The sequence below is a fragment of the Protopterus annectens genome, chromosome 1.part1 (assembly GCF_019279795.1).
Source record: "Protopterus annectens isolate FY-2018-M chromosome 1.part1, PAN1.0, whole genome shotgun sequence".
NCBI classification, from domain to species: Eukaryota; Metazoa; Chordata; order Ceratodontiformes; family Protopteridae; genus Protopterus; species Protopterus annectens.
Genome location: NC_056726.1, coordinates 295,824,027 through 295,847,324, shown reverse-complemented (window position 1 = coordinate 295,847,324; position 23,298 = coordinate 295,824,027). Strand labels below are relative to the sequence as shown.

Genomic DNA, 23,298 nt, shown 5'->3' with positions numbered 1-23,298 from the left:
CAGATCCTGTTGCTTCCCATCTATGGAAATCACATGAAGTAAGCACCTCATTGTATCACAGTGGTGGTATATGCCTTGATTTACTTCTCATCTTGATTTCTGTAACACTGCATACGTGAGGCTACCACTTTACATCGTTATCATCAACAACCTCCATTTTGCCATTTTCTACATGGAGTTGGATTGCCATGTCAACTGCCATCATCTCTCTTGATTCAATGCCACTCTCCTACATTTTCTTCTTATTCTTCTTCTCTCAAACAAGGCATCCTTCTCTTTGTTGGATGTCCTCATTTCTTCTTGTCTTCTTCTTGTCTTCTTCTTGTCTTTCTTAAATCTTCTTCACCAGATTGTCTTTTGCTTTTCTGTATATGTGTCCAAACCACCATAAACTGCCCTCTTTTACTCTCACTACAATTGGATCTACTTTAAATTCTGCTCTTATGTTCTCATTTCCTTCATCTGCCCCATAGTGTGCATCCTACTACCCATCTCAGGCACTTCATCACCATCATCTCTATCTTTCTCAACAGCTCTGCCTTTACTGCCCAGGTTTCTGTACCCTACAGTAGAACTGGTCAGACCACTGTTTTGTACACCTTTCTTTTCAGCTTCTTCATGCCAACTGGCTGCAGAACCACTGATTATAGCTTTGACCTCCTCATTCAAACTTCCCTTCTCCTCAAGCATGCCTCTCAGATACCTGAAGCTGTTAACCTGTTCCACTGTTTCCCTTCTATCTCAATTCTCAGCTTCTTCTGATTTCCCCCATTTGCTGTTATGACAATTGCCTTGTCTGTACTCAGTTTCATCCCATGTGCCTTTAGCTTTGAATTCCATTCCCACATCCTTTGCTGAAGTTCTTGCCCAGAGTCTGCCTGTGATGCCATATTATGTACATACAGCAACTTTGTTGATCTATCCCCTCCAAACTGTTTGTTAACATAGTCCATCACCAGTATGAACAGTGGATTTAGGGTTGAACCCTGATCTGCACCCACTCCCACTCTGAACTAACCTGTGAGCCTGGACACCGTTCATTCTTAAATCAGGTCCTTCCACATAGTCTGTACTAATTCTACCAATGTTTCTGGGACTTTGAACCACCACAGGACTGCACAAATCATTTTATTTTAGAGACCTTATCATATGATTTCTCCAAGTCTAGGAATGCCCAGTTGGACTCTTTCCTCATCTCTAGCCTCTTCTTAACTATCTGTCTCACTGCAAACATCAGGTCAGTTGTGCTGCATCCTGATCTGACTCCAAACTGCTCACTTCTCATCTTACTTTCTATTGTACTGCATATTTGTTTGTCAACCACTTTATCTAGAATTTTCATGCAGTGAGACAGGAGTATGATACCTCTGCACTGCCCACAGTTGTGGATGTCCCCTTTGTTCTTGTATACTGGCACTAGTATGCTTATTCTCCAGTCATCTAGAATATGCCTTTCTCTCCAAACTACTATGTTAACCTCTGGAGCAATTTGTGCTATATTACACCCAACATCTTAATCATATCTGCTGTGAATGTCTCTGAGCCTGCTGCTTTTCCTGAAATCATATTCATAGTGTTGTTCTTAGTTCTTCTAGAAAGAGCTCTTCTTCTTCTTTCATTGGCTGTGTCTGTGCCAGTACAACTTCTGTGGGGTTTTCTTCATTCAGAAGCTGTTGGAAGTATTTCCATCTGCATTTGATGCCTGCGGACTGGCAAGTGGATTGTCGCTGGCATCCCTTATGAAGGGTGACTGACTATCTTCTGTATCTTTCTGTCTTTGCCTTGCAAGCTGATATAGTTTCTTTGTTCTGTCTACTGAGTCACTTTCCAGAACCTGGTGCCACTGAAGCCTTGTTCTTTGCTACTGCAACTCTTTTTCTTAGCCTCTTTGTTAGCCATCCAGTTTTCCTTCTTAACTTGGTCCATCTTTTCTATCTCCCACTTTTTCCTGCACTTCTTTTTTCTTTTGATAACTTCCTTGACTTCTGCATTCCACCACCAGCTTTCATTTTGTGCCTTTGTTCCATGTCTGACACAGCCACATATCTGTTCTAAAGTTCTTACACATGCTATTTTGATGTAGTGGCATTCTTCTTTATCTTCACTTATTTGCTCTTTCTCCTGAGGTGCTACAACCCAGAGTAATTCCTTGAACTCTTGTGCTTTTTCTCCAGTCAACTTCCAGGTCTTCAGCCTAGTCTCTGTTGACCTTAGAGCCTTCTCTAACCACTGCTTGCATCTGATTGTGGCAGCCAGTGGTTTATGCTGTGGGTCAACTGTTTCTCTGAGGATGACTTTGCAATCACAGATTCTACAGTTCCTTCTTTTCCTGATAAACCAAACACCAGCCTCCAGAACAAGAAAATCCAAGAAACTATAAACACAGTAAAAAATTCAAGTTTTATTCACTTTAAAAAAGTTGTGCACTTTCATCTGTCTGTATCTTAAGACTTCTTCAGGAAACTGAACACAATATCCTGCATGATTTTTTAAATTCTAAGAGTTGGTCACATGCTTCCAATACTACCAATAAAACACTTAATTTTTAAAGCAACATACTAGATAAATAACTATGTAGCAAGTTCATTACAATGAAAACACATACAGCCAATGCTCGTTTAAATATGAATCAATCAAAAACTACATTAAGTAAGATTTTAGTTTTACAATACTACATATTGATAAAGTTTCATTAAATCCATGGTAGTTGCAAGCATTTAGTCTAATTTTCCAAAGTACATCTTTATATTCAATAAGTTCACTTCATGGACCTCCCTGTGAATTTTTGTTTATTTTTTCAGACCCCAAAAGATAAAAATTTGTGGGTAGGGTGTTTTTGTAAATGTTTATACAGTGAATTGTTGACATTCATACGTTGAATGTCATAATGGTGTTCATTCACTAAGCCAAAGGAGAGACAAGTGAATGGCACCTTTAAATGTGGAACTTGTTTCCAGTGCAAATAAATTTTGTAAGGTCTTGAGATAAAAAAAAAATCAATCAGCATTGGGTAAGAACATCTTTCTGATGCATTTGTCTCTCCTTTGGTTTAGTGTACCTAGCAAAATGTCAGATATGCACATGTTTCTATATTGGTAAAACAGAGAGAAAGTTAAAAGAATGGATTTATGAACACCAGTATGACATTTGACATATGAATGCCAACAATTCATTGTATAAACATTTACAAAAACACCCTACTCACACATTTTTATTTTGTAGGGGTGAAAGAATAAACAAAAATCTTCAGGGAGGTCCATGGAGTGAACTTATTAAACATAAATAGCTACTTTGGCAAGTTAGACTAAATGCTTGCAACTACCCTGATCTTCATGAAACCTATCAATAGGTAGTGTTTTAAAACTAAAATCTTACTTAGTGTTGTTTTTGATTGATTCGTGTTTAAATGAACATCGGCTCTATGTGTTTTCATTGCGTTTATATCACGTTATCGAAAGATGAAAATAGCGAATGCTATTTCATCAGCCCTAAAACATCTAAACATGAAAATATCGAACATTCAGAACTGCTCCGAAACACATACAGACAGCACAAGCACATCAAACAAACAGCAACCACACACATACACTTAAATTCCTACATCTAATGCTACACTAAACTAAACATACACTATTATCTACCCACTTACCTTAACCCAAACCCTAACTCTAAGGTCCATCACTATTGCAGACTCACCTAACCCGTTCTCTTACCCTAACTCACTTAAACCGCCCCAACCCTAAAGTCTGTCACTATCGCACACACATCTAACCCACACCCTAACCCTATCTCACTTAACCCGCCCCTAACCCTAACATACAAACAATGGCACACTTACCTGAACCCAATCCGTAACTTTCCACCACAGCGCTAAGAATAGCGAAGCCACAGAAATGACCAACTGAACTCTTTCCCGAGGAAAGAATTTGCTGTTCTGCAGCTTCGCTATTCTTAGCATTCACTGAATAGTGTTCGATATCAGAACATTCGAAGTTTTAATAATTCAATGTTCTGATATAGACCCTTTTCATTGTAGTGAAGTTGCTACATAGTTATTTATCTAGTGTGTTGCTTTAAAAATTAAGTGTTTTTTGATTGGTAGTTCTGGAAGCATGTGACTAACTCTTAGAGTTTAAAAACCTTGCAGGATGCTGTGTTCACTTTTCTGAAGAAGTCTTACAACAATAACAGATGAAAGCACTCAAGTTTTTAAAGTGAATAAAACTTGAATTTTTTACTGTATAAATGTTTCTTGAATTTTCTTGTTCTGGAGGCTGGTGTTTGGTTTATTGGGAAAAGAAGGAACTGTTGGCTGTTGTGTTTTATCAATTGTGGCTACCAATCATTGATTCTACCCTAATGCCCTTTCATTACTAAGAGGAAGTCTACCTCAGTTGCATGTTGACCACTTTTGTATGTGATCTTCTGACTTTCTGTCTTGCTGAACCATGTCTTGGCCACCATCAAGCCATTTGTCAGACAGAATTTTAGAATGGCCTCTCCTTCTTTATTCCTGTTGCCCTGCCCATGTGGATACAGGCAGTCCTCATATCCTGTTCTGTCTGTCCCGATATGTGCATTCCGTTCCTCCCATTATAAACAGCAGCTCATGTTGTTCTGCTTTCTCTAATGGGTCCTGCAGCTGCTGTGTGGATGCACTCTTTACCTCACTATCACAGCCCTGATGTGGGGCATAGGCTGAGATTGTGAATAGTGCCCTATTCTTACACTGGTGTCTGATTACCATGAGTTTATCACTAGTTCTGATGACAACCCTCACTGTCTTCTAAAGCCCCTCCTTCACCACAACTCCCACACCATTTCTAGCCTGTCCTGCTCCTGACTCTGGATTACTGTCTGCTGTACTACTCTTCTGTCTTCTCTAATGAATTCATAGGATGTCCAGTCTTGTCCTTACCATTATGTCGCCCACTTCCAAGCTGTATCCTATTAGTGTACCTACACTGAGTGTAACAATACTTCTTCATTCATGTTTGGCAGGTTGATTGTTTTTATGTCCAGCTTTTGCTCAGCAGAGCTATGCCAGGTAACCCAAGCTTGGCAGCTAGACACGGGATGGCCAGTAAATTATTGACCCAGGGTTGCTGGGGTTTATGGTAGGCACACAATGGTCAATAGGGGCAAATAGACCCTTCTGAATATTAGCATGCATCCTTGGTCTTGGTCAGAATAAGCTGAGTCCTCAACCCACTTATCACCAGCAAATATCCATGCTCATTTTTGGTTACTTTAGTCAACATGACTGAATCATAGATCCAGTTTTTACACTGCCAAGTGGCTAGCCCTGACAAAGCATGCAATCTTGTATTTGAGGAAAAGAGGGATCTGTTTCCTCCTATCAAGAGGGTACTGTGCACCATAGCTGATGCACAAAGCGGATGGTCTGTACAACCCTTCCTCCTATAGGGCACATCTAAAGTCTGTGATGCTGCCGACAACTCAATTCTTGAATGCCTTTAAGGTGGAAACATTCAGTGTGTTTTTTGGTGGGTGGGAGGAAACCCACAGAAGCACATTAAAGCTAGTGCACAATACTGCAAACATCGTATTTACTGGAGTTCCACATCAGTCCTATATTACTCCTGTCTTGTGATCTTTGCACTAGCTCCTTGTGAACAACAAATTAGTTTATGGTTCATCTGCTAGTTCATGAAACACTACATATCCCACCCACCCTCTCAGTGATCTTGCAGCACCCAGTCAACTACCATGAGGTCACTTGCAGTCATCACGATAAGGCTTAGCACCTCTGGGTTCCATTATTTTTTCTTCCAGACTCCTGACCTATAGGGCTTGCATACCACTCAACCTCTTAGTGCAAGAAATCTGAACAAAGCCTAAAATGATAGATTTTAAATATTGCTCTTATATACTTAGAAAGTTGCTAGATTAACAGGATTTGTGTTAGCATGCATTTCCTGAAAGATAGTAAGTCTAAAACCCAAATGTATGTCATTATTTAGAGAGTTCAGTCCATAGTTATTTGCCAGCAAGACACAAATTTTACGAGGAACAGACCAAAAATATGAGGCAAAAATCTGGACTTTCTGCGAAAATCTGTGCAGTTGAGATCTATGCTTGCTGTTGTGTCAGCTACAGGACTGTTTTACTGGGTGATTTACATGTGAGAGCTTTAGGAGCTGTTGGCTATATCCCACTTTTAATATGTTCATTTTTATGTGCTTAGTTGAATAAGCACATTAATGAAGTTGACTGGTTTAAGTTGACTAAAGCTGTGGGACAATTTTCATGCAGTTGCATGCCATGGAGTGTTGTAAATTTACTCTGAAATTACACCTAAATTAATGAAAATAAGAACTCCTTAAAAGATAACTACTAATCCTTTCACTGAAATGTTTTTTGCATATGAATTCATATTAACATAGAAAAACATAGTCTTTAAAATCAATTACAAAATACAGCGGAGATATCTTTGTATGCACAATGACAGCACAAGAGCAGTTACACACTTCTCAACTTCCTAACACAAGAAATCTGGTCAAAGCTTTAAATAATGGGCAACAAAGGCCCACAAATATGGACAGATTTTCAATATCACTCTTATAAACTTAGAATGTGAAGTCTGAAACTCAAATATGTGTCATTATTTAGTGACCTCAATCCTAAAAAACACACATTTTTAGAGGAGCAGACCAAAAATATGAGGCAAAAATCCAGACATTCTGTGGAAATCTGGACAGTTGAGAGGTACGATTAGAGAATGGCAACAAAACAGTACATTATGTGCTCCAGAAGTTATGTAAAGACAAATTACAAAAACTTCGCACAAAGCCTAAAATGAAGAACTCACACAAGGGACACAATGGAAACTTTTAAGTATCACAAGGCTGTTAGGCCATCCTTCATAAAAAATCAATGCGAACAAGAAGACACAACCCTGAACATATATAATGTAGATGGCTCTGGAAGCTATAAGGAAATATTTTTTTCACAGAAAGACTGGAGGACAATAGGAAATAAAAGTAATACAGCCAAACCCTACAAAAAGAGTTCAAGAAAGGTATGGGACAAACATAAGATTGTCCTTATAATGGACTAGATAAAAAGCTCTGTCAGGTAAGCAGGATCTTCAACATTATCCACTTAGGTAGGGAAATGCAGGCCAAGTATATTTCTCTGCAGTCAAAATCCATGCATCGCAAAGTCTCAAAAATGTTACATGTGGGGATTGACACATCACCATACCCCTCTCAGTTATGTAATTTTTATTCTGAGATCCTAGAAAAGTTACATGTGGTGAATGCTTTAAATATTTCTCTATTGAAAAATGTACAACCAGCCAAGTGCTAGAAACAAACAGCATTAAAGCAGCTAACACACTAGCAGAGAAACACCGCTAAAATACCTTCTGTATTAATCCAATGAAAAAAGGTCAACTATTTCCCTATGAAATGTACACAGGTCTAAACGAAATAACTTGCACATAACATAAATCCTTTTACACTAGGTAAATATAAGCTCTATGCATATGCAGTACAGAAGAGCAGGAATTTGTGGAAATGATGGAATCGGTAAAATTATTATTTGTACAATGGTAAGCCTCTGGGGTCTATATTATAACATCAAACGCTCAAAATTTCGAATGTTATAATATCGACCCATTTCAGTTGAACAATCATAACACTGAACACTCAGAACAACAAATTTTTTCCCCAGGGAAAAAATTTGCTGTTCCAAGAAACATACACACGCACAACACAAGCACACCAAAACAACTTCAATCCACAAACATACACTTAAAACCCTACATCTAACCCTACACTAAACTGTACATACACTACTATCTATCCACTTACCTTAACCCAAACTCTAACCCTAAGGTCCGTAACTCTCACACACTCCCCTCACCCTCTCCCTAACCCTAACTCACTTAACCCGCCCCCAATCCTACAGACTGTCACTATCACACACTCACCTCACCCGCACCCTAACCCTAAAGTCCCTAACTACTGCACAATCACCTTACCTCAGTCTGTTCGCTCACTTACCTTAACCCGGTCCATAACCATCGCACCACACTTACCTGGACCCAATCCGTAACCTCCGTTCACTCACTTCCCTAAACCCGGTCCATAACCATCGCACCACAGTGTTGTAAATAGCAAAGCCACGGAACGGACCACTGAAATCTTACCCTAGGTAAAATTTAGATGTTCCGAGGCTTCACTATTGTCAGCTTTCACTCTAAAGGGTTCGATATTATAACATTCGAAGTTTTAAAACTTCGATGTTATAATATAGACCCAGCCTCTGTGCACCCCACATGTGGGGGATTCATTCCCCACACCCCTGTTAATGATAAAGTCTCACTCTAAAATTAATTCAACATACAGAAGACGTGATCCTTACTTAGCCATGTAAATATTGCTTACTGTTTCTCTGTTACCCATCATCATCAGAGAAAACAGCATGGATATATCCTTGAGTATTAGTAAAATTCTACAATAAGTAGTGAATAAAGAGATTGTTGAAGAAACACCAGTTCAAAAATTTAAACAAAAGAGAGTCCAATCAAGTCACCATAAACAACGAAAACTAGTAGCATGGAGTCAGCAAAATGTGGACACCAAAAGGGGTATGAGGTGCATGGATTTGGCATTACTAAAAACTACTGATTCTTTCTTTTTATGCAACTAGTCTGTTTTTCTATACATTAACAAAAACTTTTCTCTCAGAGTATCCACTGAATAGGGGTTTGTCAATTTAAAACTTGCCTGGTTAAAAAGTGCAGTCAGTAAACAAACTACTGGAAAAATGTAGAGACGTAATTTTATTAATAAACAATAACTTTGGTCTGCATGTATAACTCTACTACATTTACTTTTTGCTCCTAATGAACGAGTTTGCTGACTACAGGTCTTCTACTGCAGCTCAGGGAATAGCTTGTAGGGTCAGAATGCAAGTGGCTCAACTCAAGGAGAAAGATGAAGAGAAGGTGACTAGCTGTTAACAAGCCAGAAAAGGCATGCTGAAGAAACACTGCATTTTTGCTGTGTATATTTATGTTAGGTGAGACTGACAGTCAAGAGTTATATTTGGATGAAACCTTTTTTTCATTTTTCAGATAAATTCATGATTGGGGTCAAATGAAGATTTTTTTTATATTGTATATTTCTGAACCTATGAGAAAAAATAATCTCAGTGCAGGATTCAATGATGGAAGATAAGACACATAGAAGGTCTGAGGTCCCCATGCTGGGCCAGTAATCAAGGAGCCTGAATCCTCACCACTGACACTGGAGAGAGATGTGCACTTGGAATACAAATGCATACACTCAGTATTTCCAGATGCATATCTCTCTTCATCAAGCAAAATGTTCCTTATTATCACTCAGGGCATACACTCAGCCTGGGGTCTGGGTGCCTCTAGCTGTCCCTCCCCAGATCTCCAATAAGGCTCCTCATTGGCACTGTAAAACCAGTGCTTTGTGTCCCTGCCCCAAGTAGCTGACACACACACTCTTTGAGATTTATTGTTCACACAAACACACATACACACACACACACACACACACACACACACACACACACAAACATGCACACACACACACACACACACACACACACACACACACACACACACACACACATGCACACACACACCTGGGAAAGGCTGGTACAAATTACCTGCTCTACCAACTTTGCCTAGACTATAAGGTAGATTCACTGCCATCAGTCAGTTACTATAAGGCTCTTAAAATGGTAGTCAATTATGCTGAATGAAGTTAATATTAAAACAAATGGTAATGTTGACCAAACAGCAAGGCTTTCAGGAGTGGTCCAAGTTATCACCAAATAAATATGTGCAAATACTCTCAAAGCTTAAATATTTCCTAAAAAGAAACAGCCACAATGAAAAGTTTAAATATATTTAATAATAAATAATAAAAGAACAAGAAAATACTAAATATATATCTGCAGTAAACCACAGAATTCAAATCATAGGAAATATTGAAAATAACATTGATGGACAGACTCATACAACAAAGAAAAACAATCACTAAACTAAGCTTCATTATATTCCTGACTGAATCTAGAAGAATTACTATTCCCCAATAACATACTTGATAGAGCAAGGCACAATGAAATATATTAGCAGTCTTTCTAGTCAGGTTCCCCAAAACAGAATACTCAATACTCAGGGATTACTTCCTGTAAAATATAATACCCAAATGGCTTGCAAAATTACCTCATCTGGTCACCTGACTCTAGGTTCTTACAGTATCCCCATTTGAAGCTGAGACAGGAATTTAGCATATACAACTACAATACATATCTAAATTTTTATGGCAGTGCCTGGGGCTTCCCCTCCTTTTACTGAGCTAATGAACAAAGGCTTCTTCCAGACCCATCATCTCCGGTCCTATTCAGCACTGTGGAGTGCTGTTTTCAAGGTTTAACAGCTCATTTACATTTCCCTTAGTTTTCTTAAAGTAAGCTAGCTGGTTAACCTCTGCTGTCTCAGTATCCTCTATTAAAACATACACGTTTAATTCAGTTACAATAATACATGAGCATTTCTTTTCATTCCAGCAGGGTGCACTCTTGATATACTTTAATACAAGCAAACCTCACAAATACATTTTCAGCACAAGCATGTGTACAAATCAGTTTGATATATAAATGACATATTATTATTTACAAGATTCCAGATAGCTGTGCTGGCACAATTCATACATCCCCTGCCCTACTTCTCCTGGCATGGCTGGCAGTGCCTCATATTGTCACACCTCTCCCCCCTTTGAAGACTTAAGCTAGTTTCTCAAGTGGCCATTGAGAAACATAGCTTGAGAGAAATAAGCCATTCTGGGAATATGTTACCCCATTATCTGCCTTGAGAGTCCATCTGTATTGACATTGCTGACACCACTAAGGTCTTGTACTGTCATGTCATATGCCTGCAGTGTTTAGCTCCACCTTAATAACTTGACATTTTGCTAGCTGGCTCTATGTAGCCATGTTAAGGGATTGTGGTATGTAACTATGGTGAATTTCCTTCCATACAGATAAGGCTGAAGTTTCTGCAGTGTCCATACTATGGCTAGACATTCCTTTTTAACAGCTGCATCACATTTCTGCCTGGGTTGGAGTCTATGGCTGAGATATACCACTGGGTGCTCTTCTCCTTCTGAAGAAACCTAGCTAAGTGTAGCCCCCACCCCATGGTTTGAAGCATCCACCTGCATAACAAATTATTTGCTGTAAATTGGACTGGCTAACACAAAGGGTCCTCCCAAAGTTCCTTTAAGCTTCTGGAATACCTGCTCACATACTGGGGTCTGCACTACCTTATTTTGCCTATTTTTTCCTTGTCAGGTCTGTGAGGGGAACAGCTATTGTACTATAATTGAGAACAAACTTTCTATAGTACCCTCCTGTCTCTAAGAATGCCCTCACCTGCTTTTTGGTAACAGGGGCAGGCCATGCCTGAATGGCTTCCACTCTGGCAGGTTCTAGCCTGATCATACCACTCCCCAATCTATGCCCCAGGTAGGAGACCTCTGCCATATCCACCTGACACTTAGTGAGCTTAATGGTCAACATTGCCCTTTGCAGTCTGTCCAGCACCTCCCCGACATGCTGAGGGTGCTCTTAAGGAATGGCTGTAGATGGCAACATCATCCAGGTAATCAATGGTATAATCTCCTACTCCTGCTAGGCTATGATCTATCAGCCTCTTGAAAGTCACTGGGGTGTTTTTCATCCCAAAGGGCATCTTTGTGAACTCATAAAAACTGAAAAGAGACACAAAAGCTGACCTCTCGCTAGCATTGGGAGCCAAGAGCACCTGCCAGTAGCCTTAGGTCAGATACTTAGCCCGACCCAGCTTCTCTAAGGTTTCATCTGTCCTAGGCATGGGGTAAAAATCTGACTCTGTGTGACTATTCAGCCTTCTGCAGTCCACACATAACCTGGTGCTGTCATCCTTCTTTGGAACCAGCACCACTGGGGTGGCCTAGGGACTGCTGGACTCCTGGATTACTCCCATTTCCAACATCTCCTATATCTCCTCCCTCAGAGTCTGTCTGACACCCTGTAAGAAGCCTGCTTGATAGGTCTTTGGGGCCCTGTTTCCACATGGTGCTGCACTAGCTGGGTGCACCCTGGTTTCCCACTGAACATGTCCCCAGACTCCTGTAACACTGCTCATATTTCTTGAACCTGGGTAAGTAATAGCTGCTGGGACATTACTACCCCCCTTCTACGGAGGTGTCAGTCTGAACATTACTGAGGAGATCAGTCACTGGATCCCCCTCAGAGTCCTCCGCTATCTGCTAAAAATAGTCAGCACAAGGGCCTCCCTATCATTGTAAGGCTTCATCATGTTAACATGGTACAATTTGTGCCCCTGCCTCCTGCCTAGAAGTTCTACCATGTAGTTAACATCACTGACCTTTCTGACCACTTTGAAGGGTCACCTCCCAAGCTGCCTGCAGCTTATTGTGTCTGACAGGAATGAGCACCATCACCTACTGCCCCACAGCACACTCTCAGGCTTGAGCGTTCCTGTCATACCAGACCTTTTCTGCTGTTGGGCTCCAACAGGTTTTCCTGAGCCAAGCCCATAAGCTCCTTAAGCCATGTTCTGAGGTTAAGGACATATGCCACAACAGATCCCTTGTGGGATTCACACACACCCTCCCACTCATCACAATATTTTAAAGGGTGAAAAACCTGCAGATTCATGGGGCATCTCCCTGTAACCAAACAGCAGATGGGGCAAATATTTGTCCCACTCACTCTCTTAAACTGGTCTGCAAATGCCCGTAGCATGGTCTTTAGTGTAGAGTTTAATGTCTCTACAAGACCATTAGTCTGGGGATGGCAGGGAGGTGTCTTTAGGTGCTTCACCCCACAGCAGTCCCATAGACAAGCCAGTAGGTCTGACATGAAATTGTCACCTCTATAAGTTAGTATTTCTCTTGGGAAACCTACCCTGCTGAAAATCTCTAGCAAAGCATTTGCCACCTTCTCTGCCTCAATGGAGGACAGAGCTACTGCCTCATGGTATCTAATAGCATAATCCACTACCACTAGGATGTACTTCTTCCCTGTGGAACTTGGGGTACTCAGAGGCCCCACAATATCCATTGCTACCCTCTGAAATGGCTCCTCAGTCACAGGCAATTGTATCAAAGGAGCTTTGACCTTGTCTCCTGCCTTGCCTACTTTTTGGTACTGTTCACAGGTCCTGCAGTACCTGGTTACATCCGTGGCAAACCCAGACCAATAAAAGTTCTACATAATACATATCTCTTGGTATGCTTTATGCCCATATGACCTGCAAATGGAATGTCATAGGCTATGGCTAGAAGTGCCAGACAGTAGGCTATGGCCACTACCAACTGCTGCATTATCTCATCTTCTAGCCCACCCTCAGGGGTCAACTCTCTGTACAGTAACCCTTTGTTCCAGTATACAGACTCCCCTTTTCCTTGAGCATCAGGCGCCTCCCTAGCTACCTCCCTCAAGACTTGTTATGTAGGGTCTGAGAGCTGAGCCTGTCTCAATTCTAGCTTTGTGACTTTTCCCAGCTCCCCTTCGCAGGAAGCCTTGTATCTTCTGACAGCATTGCCTCATTGTCAGCCTGGGTACTACCACTCACCTTTGCTTTTGCAGTCACCCTGTCCAAGGGAACATCAGTACCTAACAGAAGCCATAATTCATCTTCAGGCTCACTGCTACAGAGTAGTTTGCCACATCACCAGTCCTGGCTTTAGGGATGCCTGTCTCTAAGCCTGACTGGATGTCACTGCATGCACACAAGATATTGCATTATCAAAATCACTCCCTATGAAGATATCTGCAGGGATATCCTCAAACACACCTACTTGCTTACTTCCTTTTTCACCCTCCCAGTCAAGGTGAACCCTGGGTAAAGACATTTGGAAAAGGATTCCTCCTAAAGCTCTGACTGGAGTGGATTGCCCAGTCAAGTACTACTCCTCTTTAACCACTGCAGGCCTCACAATGGTTATATCAGAGGTTATGTCTCTCTTGGCAGCAGCCTGTTTTCCATCCACCAAGCTAGGATATAAACTCTGGTGGTAGTTTGGTACCCCTGTTGTCTCCTGACAACTTACTACTGACATTCTGTTATTTCCACTTGCTGGCTCCCCCACCTTTTTCCCCACTTTGCCTCCATGGACATCTATATTCTGCATGGCCCCACTGGTTACATTTAAAACATCTGAACCTAGACCCTGGCCATGTACCTGAACTAGTGGCTTCCCCTGTTACATGTGAACTCTGTTGAGGTGGTTTAAGGCTGCCCACAGCAGAGGTGTCCTACCTGGGACATAGGCCAGTTCCCTTATATCCATGTGCAGCACTTGGTATTCATTTCCTATGCAGTGATGCCCTGCTTGCTAAGTAGAGATCCCTTTTTTCCCCAGCTCACTCTACAGAGTTGCATTCCCTGTCTGCCAACCAGTTTCTCATGTCCTCAAGCAAAGTGCTAAGGGCTTGTTCCCTCACCAAAAGGACTGCCAGCCTTTCAAAAGTGGTGACCTGACACCCACTCACCAACCTATGAAAATAAGTGATTAACTCAGGAATATAATAACACATACTTTCATCTGCCTTGTGTTTCTGCTCACAAAACTTTTTTTTCTGTAAGCTTCATGTGTTAACTTAAAATATTCCAATAAGCATTTTTAACCGTAGCATAGTTTAAGCAATCAGTATCAGACAATTTAGAAACAGCAGTTACAGCTTTGTCATGGAGTATGAGTGTCAGAAACCCTACCTAGATCCCTTGGTCAGCATTATACTGTTTACATACCCTTTCAAATATATGAATAAAACTACAAAAATTATCACCCTCTGTAAATTTTGGAAGAAATTTACTGATCTTTATTGCTTCTGAGGTTTTGTTATTCCCTTCCCCATTACCTCCATGACCCTGGTGAAGAGTCAGCATCTTTCTCTCTCTCTCTCTCTCATGTTTGTAGATCAGAGTGTGTGTTATACCTTTAAGAGCCATTCCAGTCAGTGGGCATGTGCATATTAAGTACTGAGCACATGCAAGCAAGAGTGCCATTTTGAGTGAGCAGCCAGAGTGAAAGCATGTATGTGTGTAGCAGTCAGTCAGTTAGTTTGTTTAGGTTTTATGTTCCAGTCAACTATCCCGATGTGTTTGTGTGTAATAAAGTACTTAAATGAACACCCAAGCCTCATTGTCTTATTTGAATAAACAAGATGAGCAACATGGTGTCAGAAGTGGGATCTGAAGTCAAAGCCATGAGGTGCCCAGTCAGTAATGGAGGAATATACAGGAGTGGATCATCTGAAGCTCAAACAACTCACAAACAGGTCAGAAAAGAATTTCCAGGTACTAAAACTTACTTAATTTTTTTTACATAAGAAATATAAAACGAAGTATTCAAAATGCTCAAAAAAAATTCTAATTAAACAAAATGTTTGAAACTGCGACATATTGATAAAAATATTCAAAATACTTACAAAACACTCAAAATAACTTCTGAATCACATAAAATGTATAAAAATGGGAAAACAACCATATTTTTTCGCAGTGTACTACTTTTTCATATTGACTAAAGCTATTCAAAGTAGCCGAAGTGTGCAAAGTGTTAGCTAGTATGCGCAGTATTACAATATAGTTATTTCAAAGATATTATTGTGCATTTGAATATTATTACAAGCACCTGGTGTGTGAATGTTTGAACATAATTACAAGGGCCAAGTTTGCACTGTGTCTTAAAGCAATTTGTTGTCATGGCAGAAGGATTTTGCAGATCAGTCCATTTGTGTTTGATAATAATGTTACAGAAAATTGGAGAGTGGTAGAGCAAGAATATGATATTTTCATACAGGCTGCTTTTTCTGATAAAGGTGCACATACAAAGGCATTTATTCTGATTAATCTAGCTGGTTCAGAAGCCTTTGAAAGAGAGTGTTCATTTGTGTATTCACCTGCTGTATATGCAGGGGAGGGGAGAACTACCATATTGTGGTACAGGCACATTATTTTATTAAAAATGAGCATTGAGGCAAGTTGATCAAATAGAAAGCTGCAACCCTACTTTTTATGCTGATTGTGTGTCTGTACTTGGTGAAACAATTAATGCAGTACATTTGTGGAAAGGAGTGAAATATTTTGTACTGGAGGGATTAATGGGAAACCTGTGGAGTTCAAAGCTGATGCTGGTTCAAAGTGCAATGTTATGTCAGCAGAAATGTTTCCTAGAGTGAAAGCTGGAGAACAACTTAATTTGGTAAAGTCTGCAAAGCTTGTTGCTTATGGTGGTGAAGAAATTCAAACCAAAGGCTCAGTAGTGCTTTCATGTTACTCTGCTGAGAACAGCTATGACTTGCAATTTACATAGTCAAGAGACATATGCAGTCATTATTAGGCCTCAAAGACAGTTTGAAAATGGGACTGCTTTCATTCAATAAAGAAGTCCACTATGTATGCATGAGTGATAGAGCAGGTTTCACACAGAATATTTTTTCTGAGTATGCTGATATTTTTAAAGATGAACTAGGCAAACTCCCACTTGTGTACTACATGAAATTAGACCACAAGGTAAGCCCAGTCATCAGATCAGCACAGAAAGTTCCAGTAACTATGAAGAACAGAGTCAAAGCTGAGCTAGACAGAATGGTGCATTTAGGAATAATTTGTCTGGTAGAAGAACCAACTGAATGGGTATCCCAGATGGTAATAACTCATAAGAAAAGCTCAGATGATATTAGAATATGTATTGATCCAAGAGATTTGAATAAAGCTCTAAAACAACCTCATCATCTGATCTGTACAGTTGAAGAAGTTGCTGCCCTTATGCCAAATGCCACTGTTTTTTTCTGTCTTAGATGCAAAAAGTCCATTTCGACAAATTTCACTTCATTGAAAATCTTCCTTGCTAACTACTTTCAGTACACCATTTAGAAGGTAGAGATTTCTGAGAAAGCCATTTGGAATAAATTCTGCCAGTGAAGTCTTTTAACATGTGATGGAACAGATTTTCTCTGCCTATCCATGTACTATTATAATAGATTATATTTTTTGTAGGAGGCAATGGTGAAATCAAACATGATAGAAACCTCAAGAAAGCTCTGGAGTATGCTTATGAAGTGAATCTTAAGCTGAATCCTCAGATATGTAAATTCAGGATTTTTAAGTCCTCTGAGGAAAAGTTGAGCTGTCCTGTTTCAGAAAGCTGTACATCCCCAATGCTAGACTGGTTGTCTTCCTGGTTGCTGGTCTGTGCTGCAGCTATGATTAGGGCTGCAATCATTTCCCCTTTAGTCAGGCTGGCATGCTCCAGTCCTTTGGCTTGGCACATCTCAGCCAACTGGTTCCTTGTCAAATTTCCATAATCCTCTGCTGGCATCTTTGCCTGCTATCACTGACTAACTAAGCTAACAAAAAGTAAATAAATAAAATTATTGTGATATGAAGCTCTGAATGTCTACTTTGTGGCTGCTTAAGAGAACACATTTTTTAGTGATAACTGCTTACAGGCTACAGGAGTTCAATTAATATCCCACCACTGTTCACCAATATGTGAGGTCCCCATGCTGGGCCAGTAATCAAGGAGTCTGAATCCACACCACTGACCCTGCAGAGGGACATGCACTTGGAATATAAATGGATACACTCTGTATTTCCATATGTGTACCTCTCTGCATCAAGCACCATTTCCCTTATGAGCAATCAGCCCATGGTCTGGGTGTCTATATCTGTCTCTCCTCAGATCCCCAGTAAGGCTCCCCACTGGCACTGTGAAACCAGTGCTTTATGTCCCTGCCCCAAATAGCTGGCACACACACTCTTTGAGATTAAATTTTCACACACACACACACACACACACACACACACACACACACACACACACACACACACACAAATAAACACACACCTGGGAAAGGCTGGCACAGATTACCTGCTCTACCAACTTTGCCCAGACTATAAGGTAGATTCACTGCAACCTGTCAGTTACTATAAGGCTCTTGGAAGGGTATCCAATTATGCTGAGTGAAGTTAATATTTATTTCAAACATCTTTATTAAATTATCACATGTGACATAATATTAAACAAATGGTAATGTTGACCAAACAGCAAGGCTTTCAGGAGTGGCCTGAGTTATCACCAAATAAATATGTGAAATACTGTCAAAGCATACATATTTTCTAAAAAATAATAAAAGAACAAGAAAATACTAAATATATATTTACAGTAAAACACAGAGTTCAAATTTCAGGAAATATTGAAAATAACATTGATGGACAGACTCATAGAAATAAAGAAAAACAATCTCTAAACTAAGCTTCACTATATTCCTGACTGAATCTAGGAGAATTACTATTCCCTAATAACTTACACAACAGAGCAAGGCACAATGAAATACGTGAGCAGTCTATCTAGTCAGGTTCCCCAAAACAGAATACTCAATACTCAGGGATTACTCCCTGTAAAATATAATATCCAAGATGGCTTGCAAAATTACCTCATCTGGTCACCTGACTCTAGCTTCTCACAGTATCCTCCTTTGAAGCTGAGACAGGAATTTAGCATAGATGGCTACAATACACATCTAAATGTTTATGGAAGTGCCTGGGGCTTCCCCTCCTTTTCCTAAGCTAATGAACAAAGGCTTCTTCCAGACCCACCATCTCCAATCCTATCCAGCACTGTGGAGTAGTACCATTTTAATGGTTTAACAGCTCATTTACATTTCCCTTATTTTTCTTAAAGTAAGCTAGCTGGTTAACCTCTGCTGTCCCAGTATCCTCTATTAATACATATACATTTAATTTGGTTACAATAATACATGTACATTTCTTTTCATTCCAGCAGGGTGCACTGTTGATACATTTTAACACAAGCAAACCTCACAAATACATTTTCAGCACAAGCATGTGTACAAATCAGTTTGATATACAAATGACATATAATTATTAATAAAATTCCAGCTAGGTGTGCTGGCACAAGTTATACCTCCCATGCCCTATTTCTCCTGGCATGGCTGGCAGTACCTCTTATCATCACAGAAGGTTTGCATGCTTATTGTGCCAGTGAGTTAGTTCCAAGTTGATGATGATTTCAGTGTGATCTGGTTTCTTTCAATAATTAAATTTCTCTGAATTTAGACCCATTTTATAAACATTCAGATTAAATTGAAGTCCCTTAGCTGGTGGTAGCTCAAATGGACATAAAAGATCTCACTGCACTTATTGAAAAGAGCAGAGGAAGTTCCCCCAATGCACTGGCCAAACTTCCCCTAGTCAGTATGAACACCACTGTGATCTCCCCTGAAAAGAGACCACTGGACTAGTGTGACTAGCCCAGTCAACAAAATGTAAAACATAAATAAAATACAGCAGGATTATATTCCTGTGATATTATTGCATCGCTGTAATTCAATAGTAGTATGATATGATTATTAACTGCTTATTAGCATACAATGTTTTTCTCTCATTACTGGTATTTTTCTCTTTTCATTTGTCTCTAGGACTGCTGGGAATGGTGGCCCACATGATGTACTCACAGGTTTTCCAGGTTACAGTAACCATGGGACCAGAAGACTGGAGACCTCACAACTGGGACTATGGATGGGCATTCTAGTATGTGAATGTTTTTACTGTAAATAAATATTCTTCATGTACTGAGAGCAATGCATGTATTTATATGTCTGTCTATGGCAATCTGTATGTTTATGGTATATTTTACAACAATTTATTTACTTATACATCACAGGTGGACTTCTAACTTTCCTCTTCTCCTGGTCTTTTCATTTCCACATGAGTTACTTGCCATACTGGTGACTGTCACCAGAGGACCAAATGGATTGTGGAAACTATTATTCATGGTCCATCTAATGAGGGGAATCTACCTCTAAACCTAGGCTATAATGCCTCTGGTTGCCATCTGAGGTCAGATCTGCAAAAGAATAAACTCCTTTGAAAAAGAAAGCTGGCTATTGGCTATTTAATTCTACTCACAATCCACTTTTCAACCATTCCTCTGCACAATGATTTACTTGAGTCGCCACTCAGTAGTAGTGTAATCAGAAGAAAAATAAGTGTCAGGCAGGTTGATGATAAAAGGAATCATCCGACACATATAAAGTGAATAAATGAATCTAACCAAAATATTATGGCATTGGTATAATGTCAGTAAATTACTGTTTTCTTCACACATTAAAGGTCTTGTTGTCCTGAATTTCTTTCCTTGTTCACACAGCACAATTTTTTCATTTTTTTTTTTGTGGGAAGTTGGACTCCCACATACACGTGATGCCACGTGCTATATCGTTATCAGATGCCCTGCAAGACTGATGCTATTAAGTGAAGTGAGTGACACATTAAAATAGTCGATAATTAGAGATGAAAAAAAAATGTCTGTCTTAGCTCTACCTTTTGCCACTGCGCTTTGCACTTATCGGGCAGTTATTACTTTAAGATTCTATGAGTAACATGATCTGTTATTCAAGCGCAGCCAATATAAAATCCCTTAAAAATTAGTCCCAGATTACATTCAGTCCAACCATCAATTCTGCAGTGACCAATTAACCTAGTTCCTTTATCCACTAGTTTATTTTCCATTAAACTGATTCATGATTACTAAGCATACATAGATCTGCTGGTATACAGTATATATGTACATATGGGTCTACTCTGGAAGCTCACAGTTTCAAAATTTGAACTTCATATGGTCGAGACCATAACATCGAAGTTTTGAAACTTCAGACAGTTTAGATGGAGATTGCTGTACAGCACGGAATGGGAAATGTACCATTCTCTTCACTGTAGTGCAATCTCGGAGTTAGTATATTTAATTAGCAGGGGTTGTGGGGAGGGTGCAGGGGGGCATGCCTCCGGTATAAAGATAAAAAAAATTGTTTTTATTTTTTTTTTATTGAAGTTTTGAACTTTCAAAACTTCGATGTTATGGTCTCAAACATATGAAGTTCGGAGTTCTGAATGTTTGACCTCCCAAAGTAGGTCCATACATATATGCTATATTATATTATATCATATGGTATATTGAAATCTAGTACTTTAGAGATGAAGTCTCACAAAAACTGGCACAGACACAAGTCACAAAATGTATACCTTCTCCTACAGTATAAGATATGCTACACATCTAATCCAACACCCACAAGTATTGCTTTTATCCATTTTATTTATTTATTTATTTATGCTTGTTTTGTTATTTTTGATTTACCATCAATGTCATTTGGTTTATTTTATTTATTTATTTATTATAATTTTTAGGGCAGAAATTTTAGAACTATTTTGTAGACTTCTCAATGTTTTAGGTATTTTTTTTCTATTTATTTGGGATTCCACAGCTACTAATTTATGGTGTTTATTGGTTAGATTTTTTTCAGACAGGGGAGTTGTGCTGGGATATAGTGGAGTTAATGATGAGGACTGGTAGTGTGAGACCATTAAACAGAAGAGAGTTTTACATTTGAGAGCTGGAGTGACATATGCTAGTCTGGCAGTTTCCTCAGAGGGTTGAATCTATAAGCTGTATTACAGGGTTTTATTCCCTCACCCCTTACTTGCCTAATTTATGATCTTGATCAAGTCATTAGGCCATGTGTTGGCCCTGAAAAGGGACTATGTGTCCAGTAGGGCTTGCCTGATTAATCAATGGGTATTATTAGAAATCATGCTCCTGTTTTGTTGCTTGGAATTATTGGATGTATGTACAGAGGGTTTGGTCAACACTGTGGAAATAATAAATGCTGGATGGATAATTCTTCCTGCTACACTTTGGTCTACAACTTCTGCACTACAGTTATTCTGATCTTGATCTAAAATTGAGCTGCTCTTTTAACCATAGTAGATCAGAGTTTTTCACCTGCAATCATTCAATTCTATTAGGAGATGGTGCTGTCCCTCAATGCCTTGCTTGGGAATTATAATAGGTCCTGTCCTTTGCTTTAGATTCTTTTTCTCAAGTCATATTTCACTATTGGGAGGCATAAGCCATGGTTTGGCAACAAGCTTCATCTCCTTCCTCAGAAAGAGCCAGGCTGGAACATTAGTAGTGCTGGATGGGTCTGTGGAGTCTGGATTTAGAGCAGTATCATGCCATTTACTTTGCAGTGATCACTCATAAAAGTGACCTTTTTATCTAGGGAAATCTCTCTGGCATCAGATTGGCTTGCCATGCTCTTTCTTGAAATAGAGGCATTATGCGCACCAGCAGATCTTTCCACTCTGATAGCATTATTCCACTAAAGAACATGACTCTATTACTCATTTGTACTTTGACAAGATTATTGCCATCAGATCTGCTCTTCTACCACTGGACCCTCTGGGAAAATGCTTTAATGCTAGGCTGTCCAGTTCCAGCGTTTTGGATGGTGTTTTATATTCTTAATTAGGATGAATTCATGATGATTTCCCCAGTATGTGCCCAACAACCAGCAGATTGGATCTTTGTCAATCAAGGCTGATTATATCTAGACTTGATGTTCTAAAACCAGTGATTTTCCAGATACTGGCTATGTTCTTGAGATCTGAGATGTTTCCATTTGTTTTGAAAAAGGCTGTTGTTATCTCTACTGAAAAGAAACCTTGTATAGTTCGTAGCTTTCTTTTTAACTACTTCCCAGTCTCTAATGTTCCATTTGTAAGAAAGGTTATTGAGAAGGTAAGTTATTTTAGGCTTGTGTTATAGTCAGGCTTGTGTTACAGTTAGGGGGATCATGGACCCTTTTCAATACAAGTTTCCCACTCAACATAGCACATAAACTGTTCTTATTTGGGTAGTAAATGGTTTCCATATGGCCAGAGACTAGAAGAACTATTAAGTATCAGTACTCCTGGATCCCTTGGCAGAATTTGACACTGTTGATCATAGCCAAGTGATCAAGCAGTTAGAACAATACAGTGATCTCTCCTCTATTGCTTTGGAATGTTTTTCATCTTATCTCTGTGGTTGTTCCCAGAAGGTCTATGCTGGACTAAATTCATCTTTGTCTTATCCCTTGGAATATGGAGTACCACAAGGATCTGTCTTATGCCCTATGTTGTTCACAGTTTAAATGCTTCCACTTGAAGATCTTATTAAGGAGAGGGGATAGCATACCATAGCTACACAGATTACATGCAAATTTACCTCTCCTTTTCCCAAGATGGAAAGGCAGGTGCACATTCTGCAGCTGACAACCTTGAAGCCATCAGTTCTTGGCTTTTGTGTAATTGGTTGAAAATCAATAGTTCAATCCTGAGGATATGGTAGTATGGTTACCTTGAAGAATTTCTGTGCA

The 23,298-nt window shown here is 39.6% G+C and overlaps 1 protein-coding gene across 1 annotated transcript in view; it reads left to right on the top strand.

Annotated features, from left to right (window-relative positions):
* Positions 1–23,298, top strand: part of GSG1 (germ cell associated 1) — a 993,143-nt gene that overhangs the window by 944,076 nt on the left and 25,769 nt on the right. Inside the window, exon 5 of the mRNA XM_044074607.1 lies at positions 19,522–19,633. Coding sequence (XP_043930542.1) covers positions 19,522–19,633 — 112 coding nt within the window. The remainder of the gene's footprint in view (positions 1–19,521; positions 19,634–23,298) is intronic.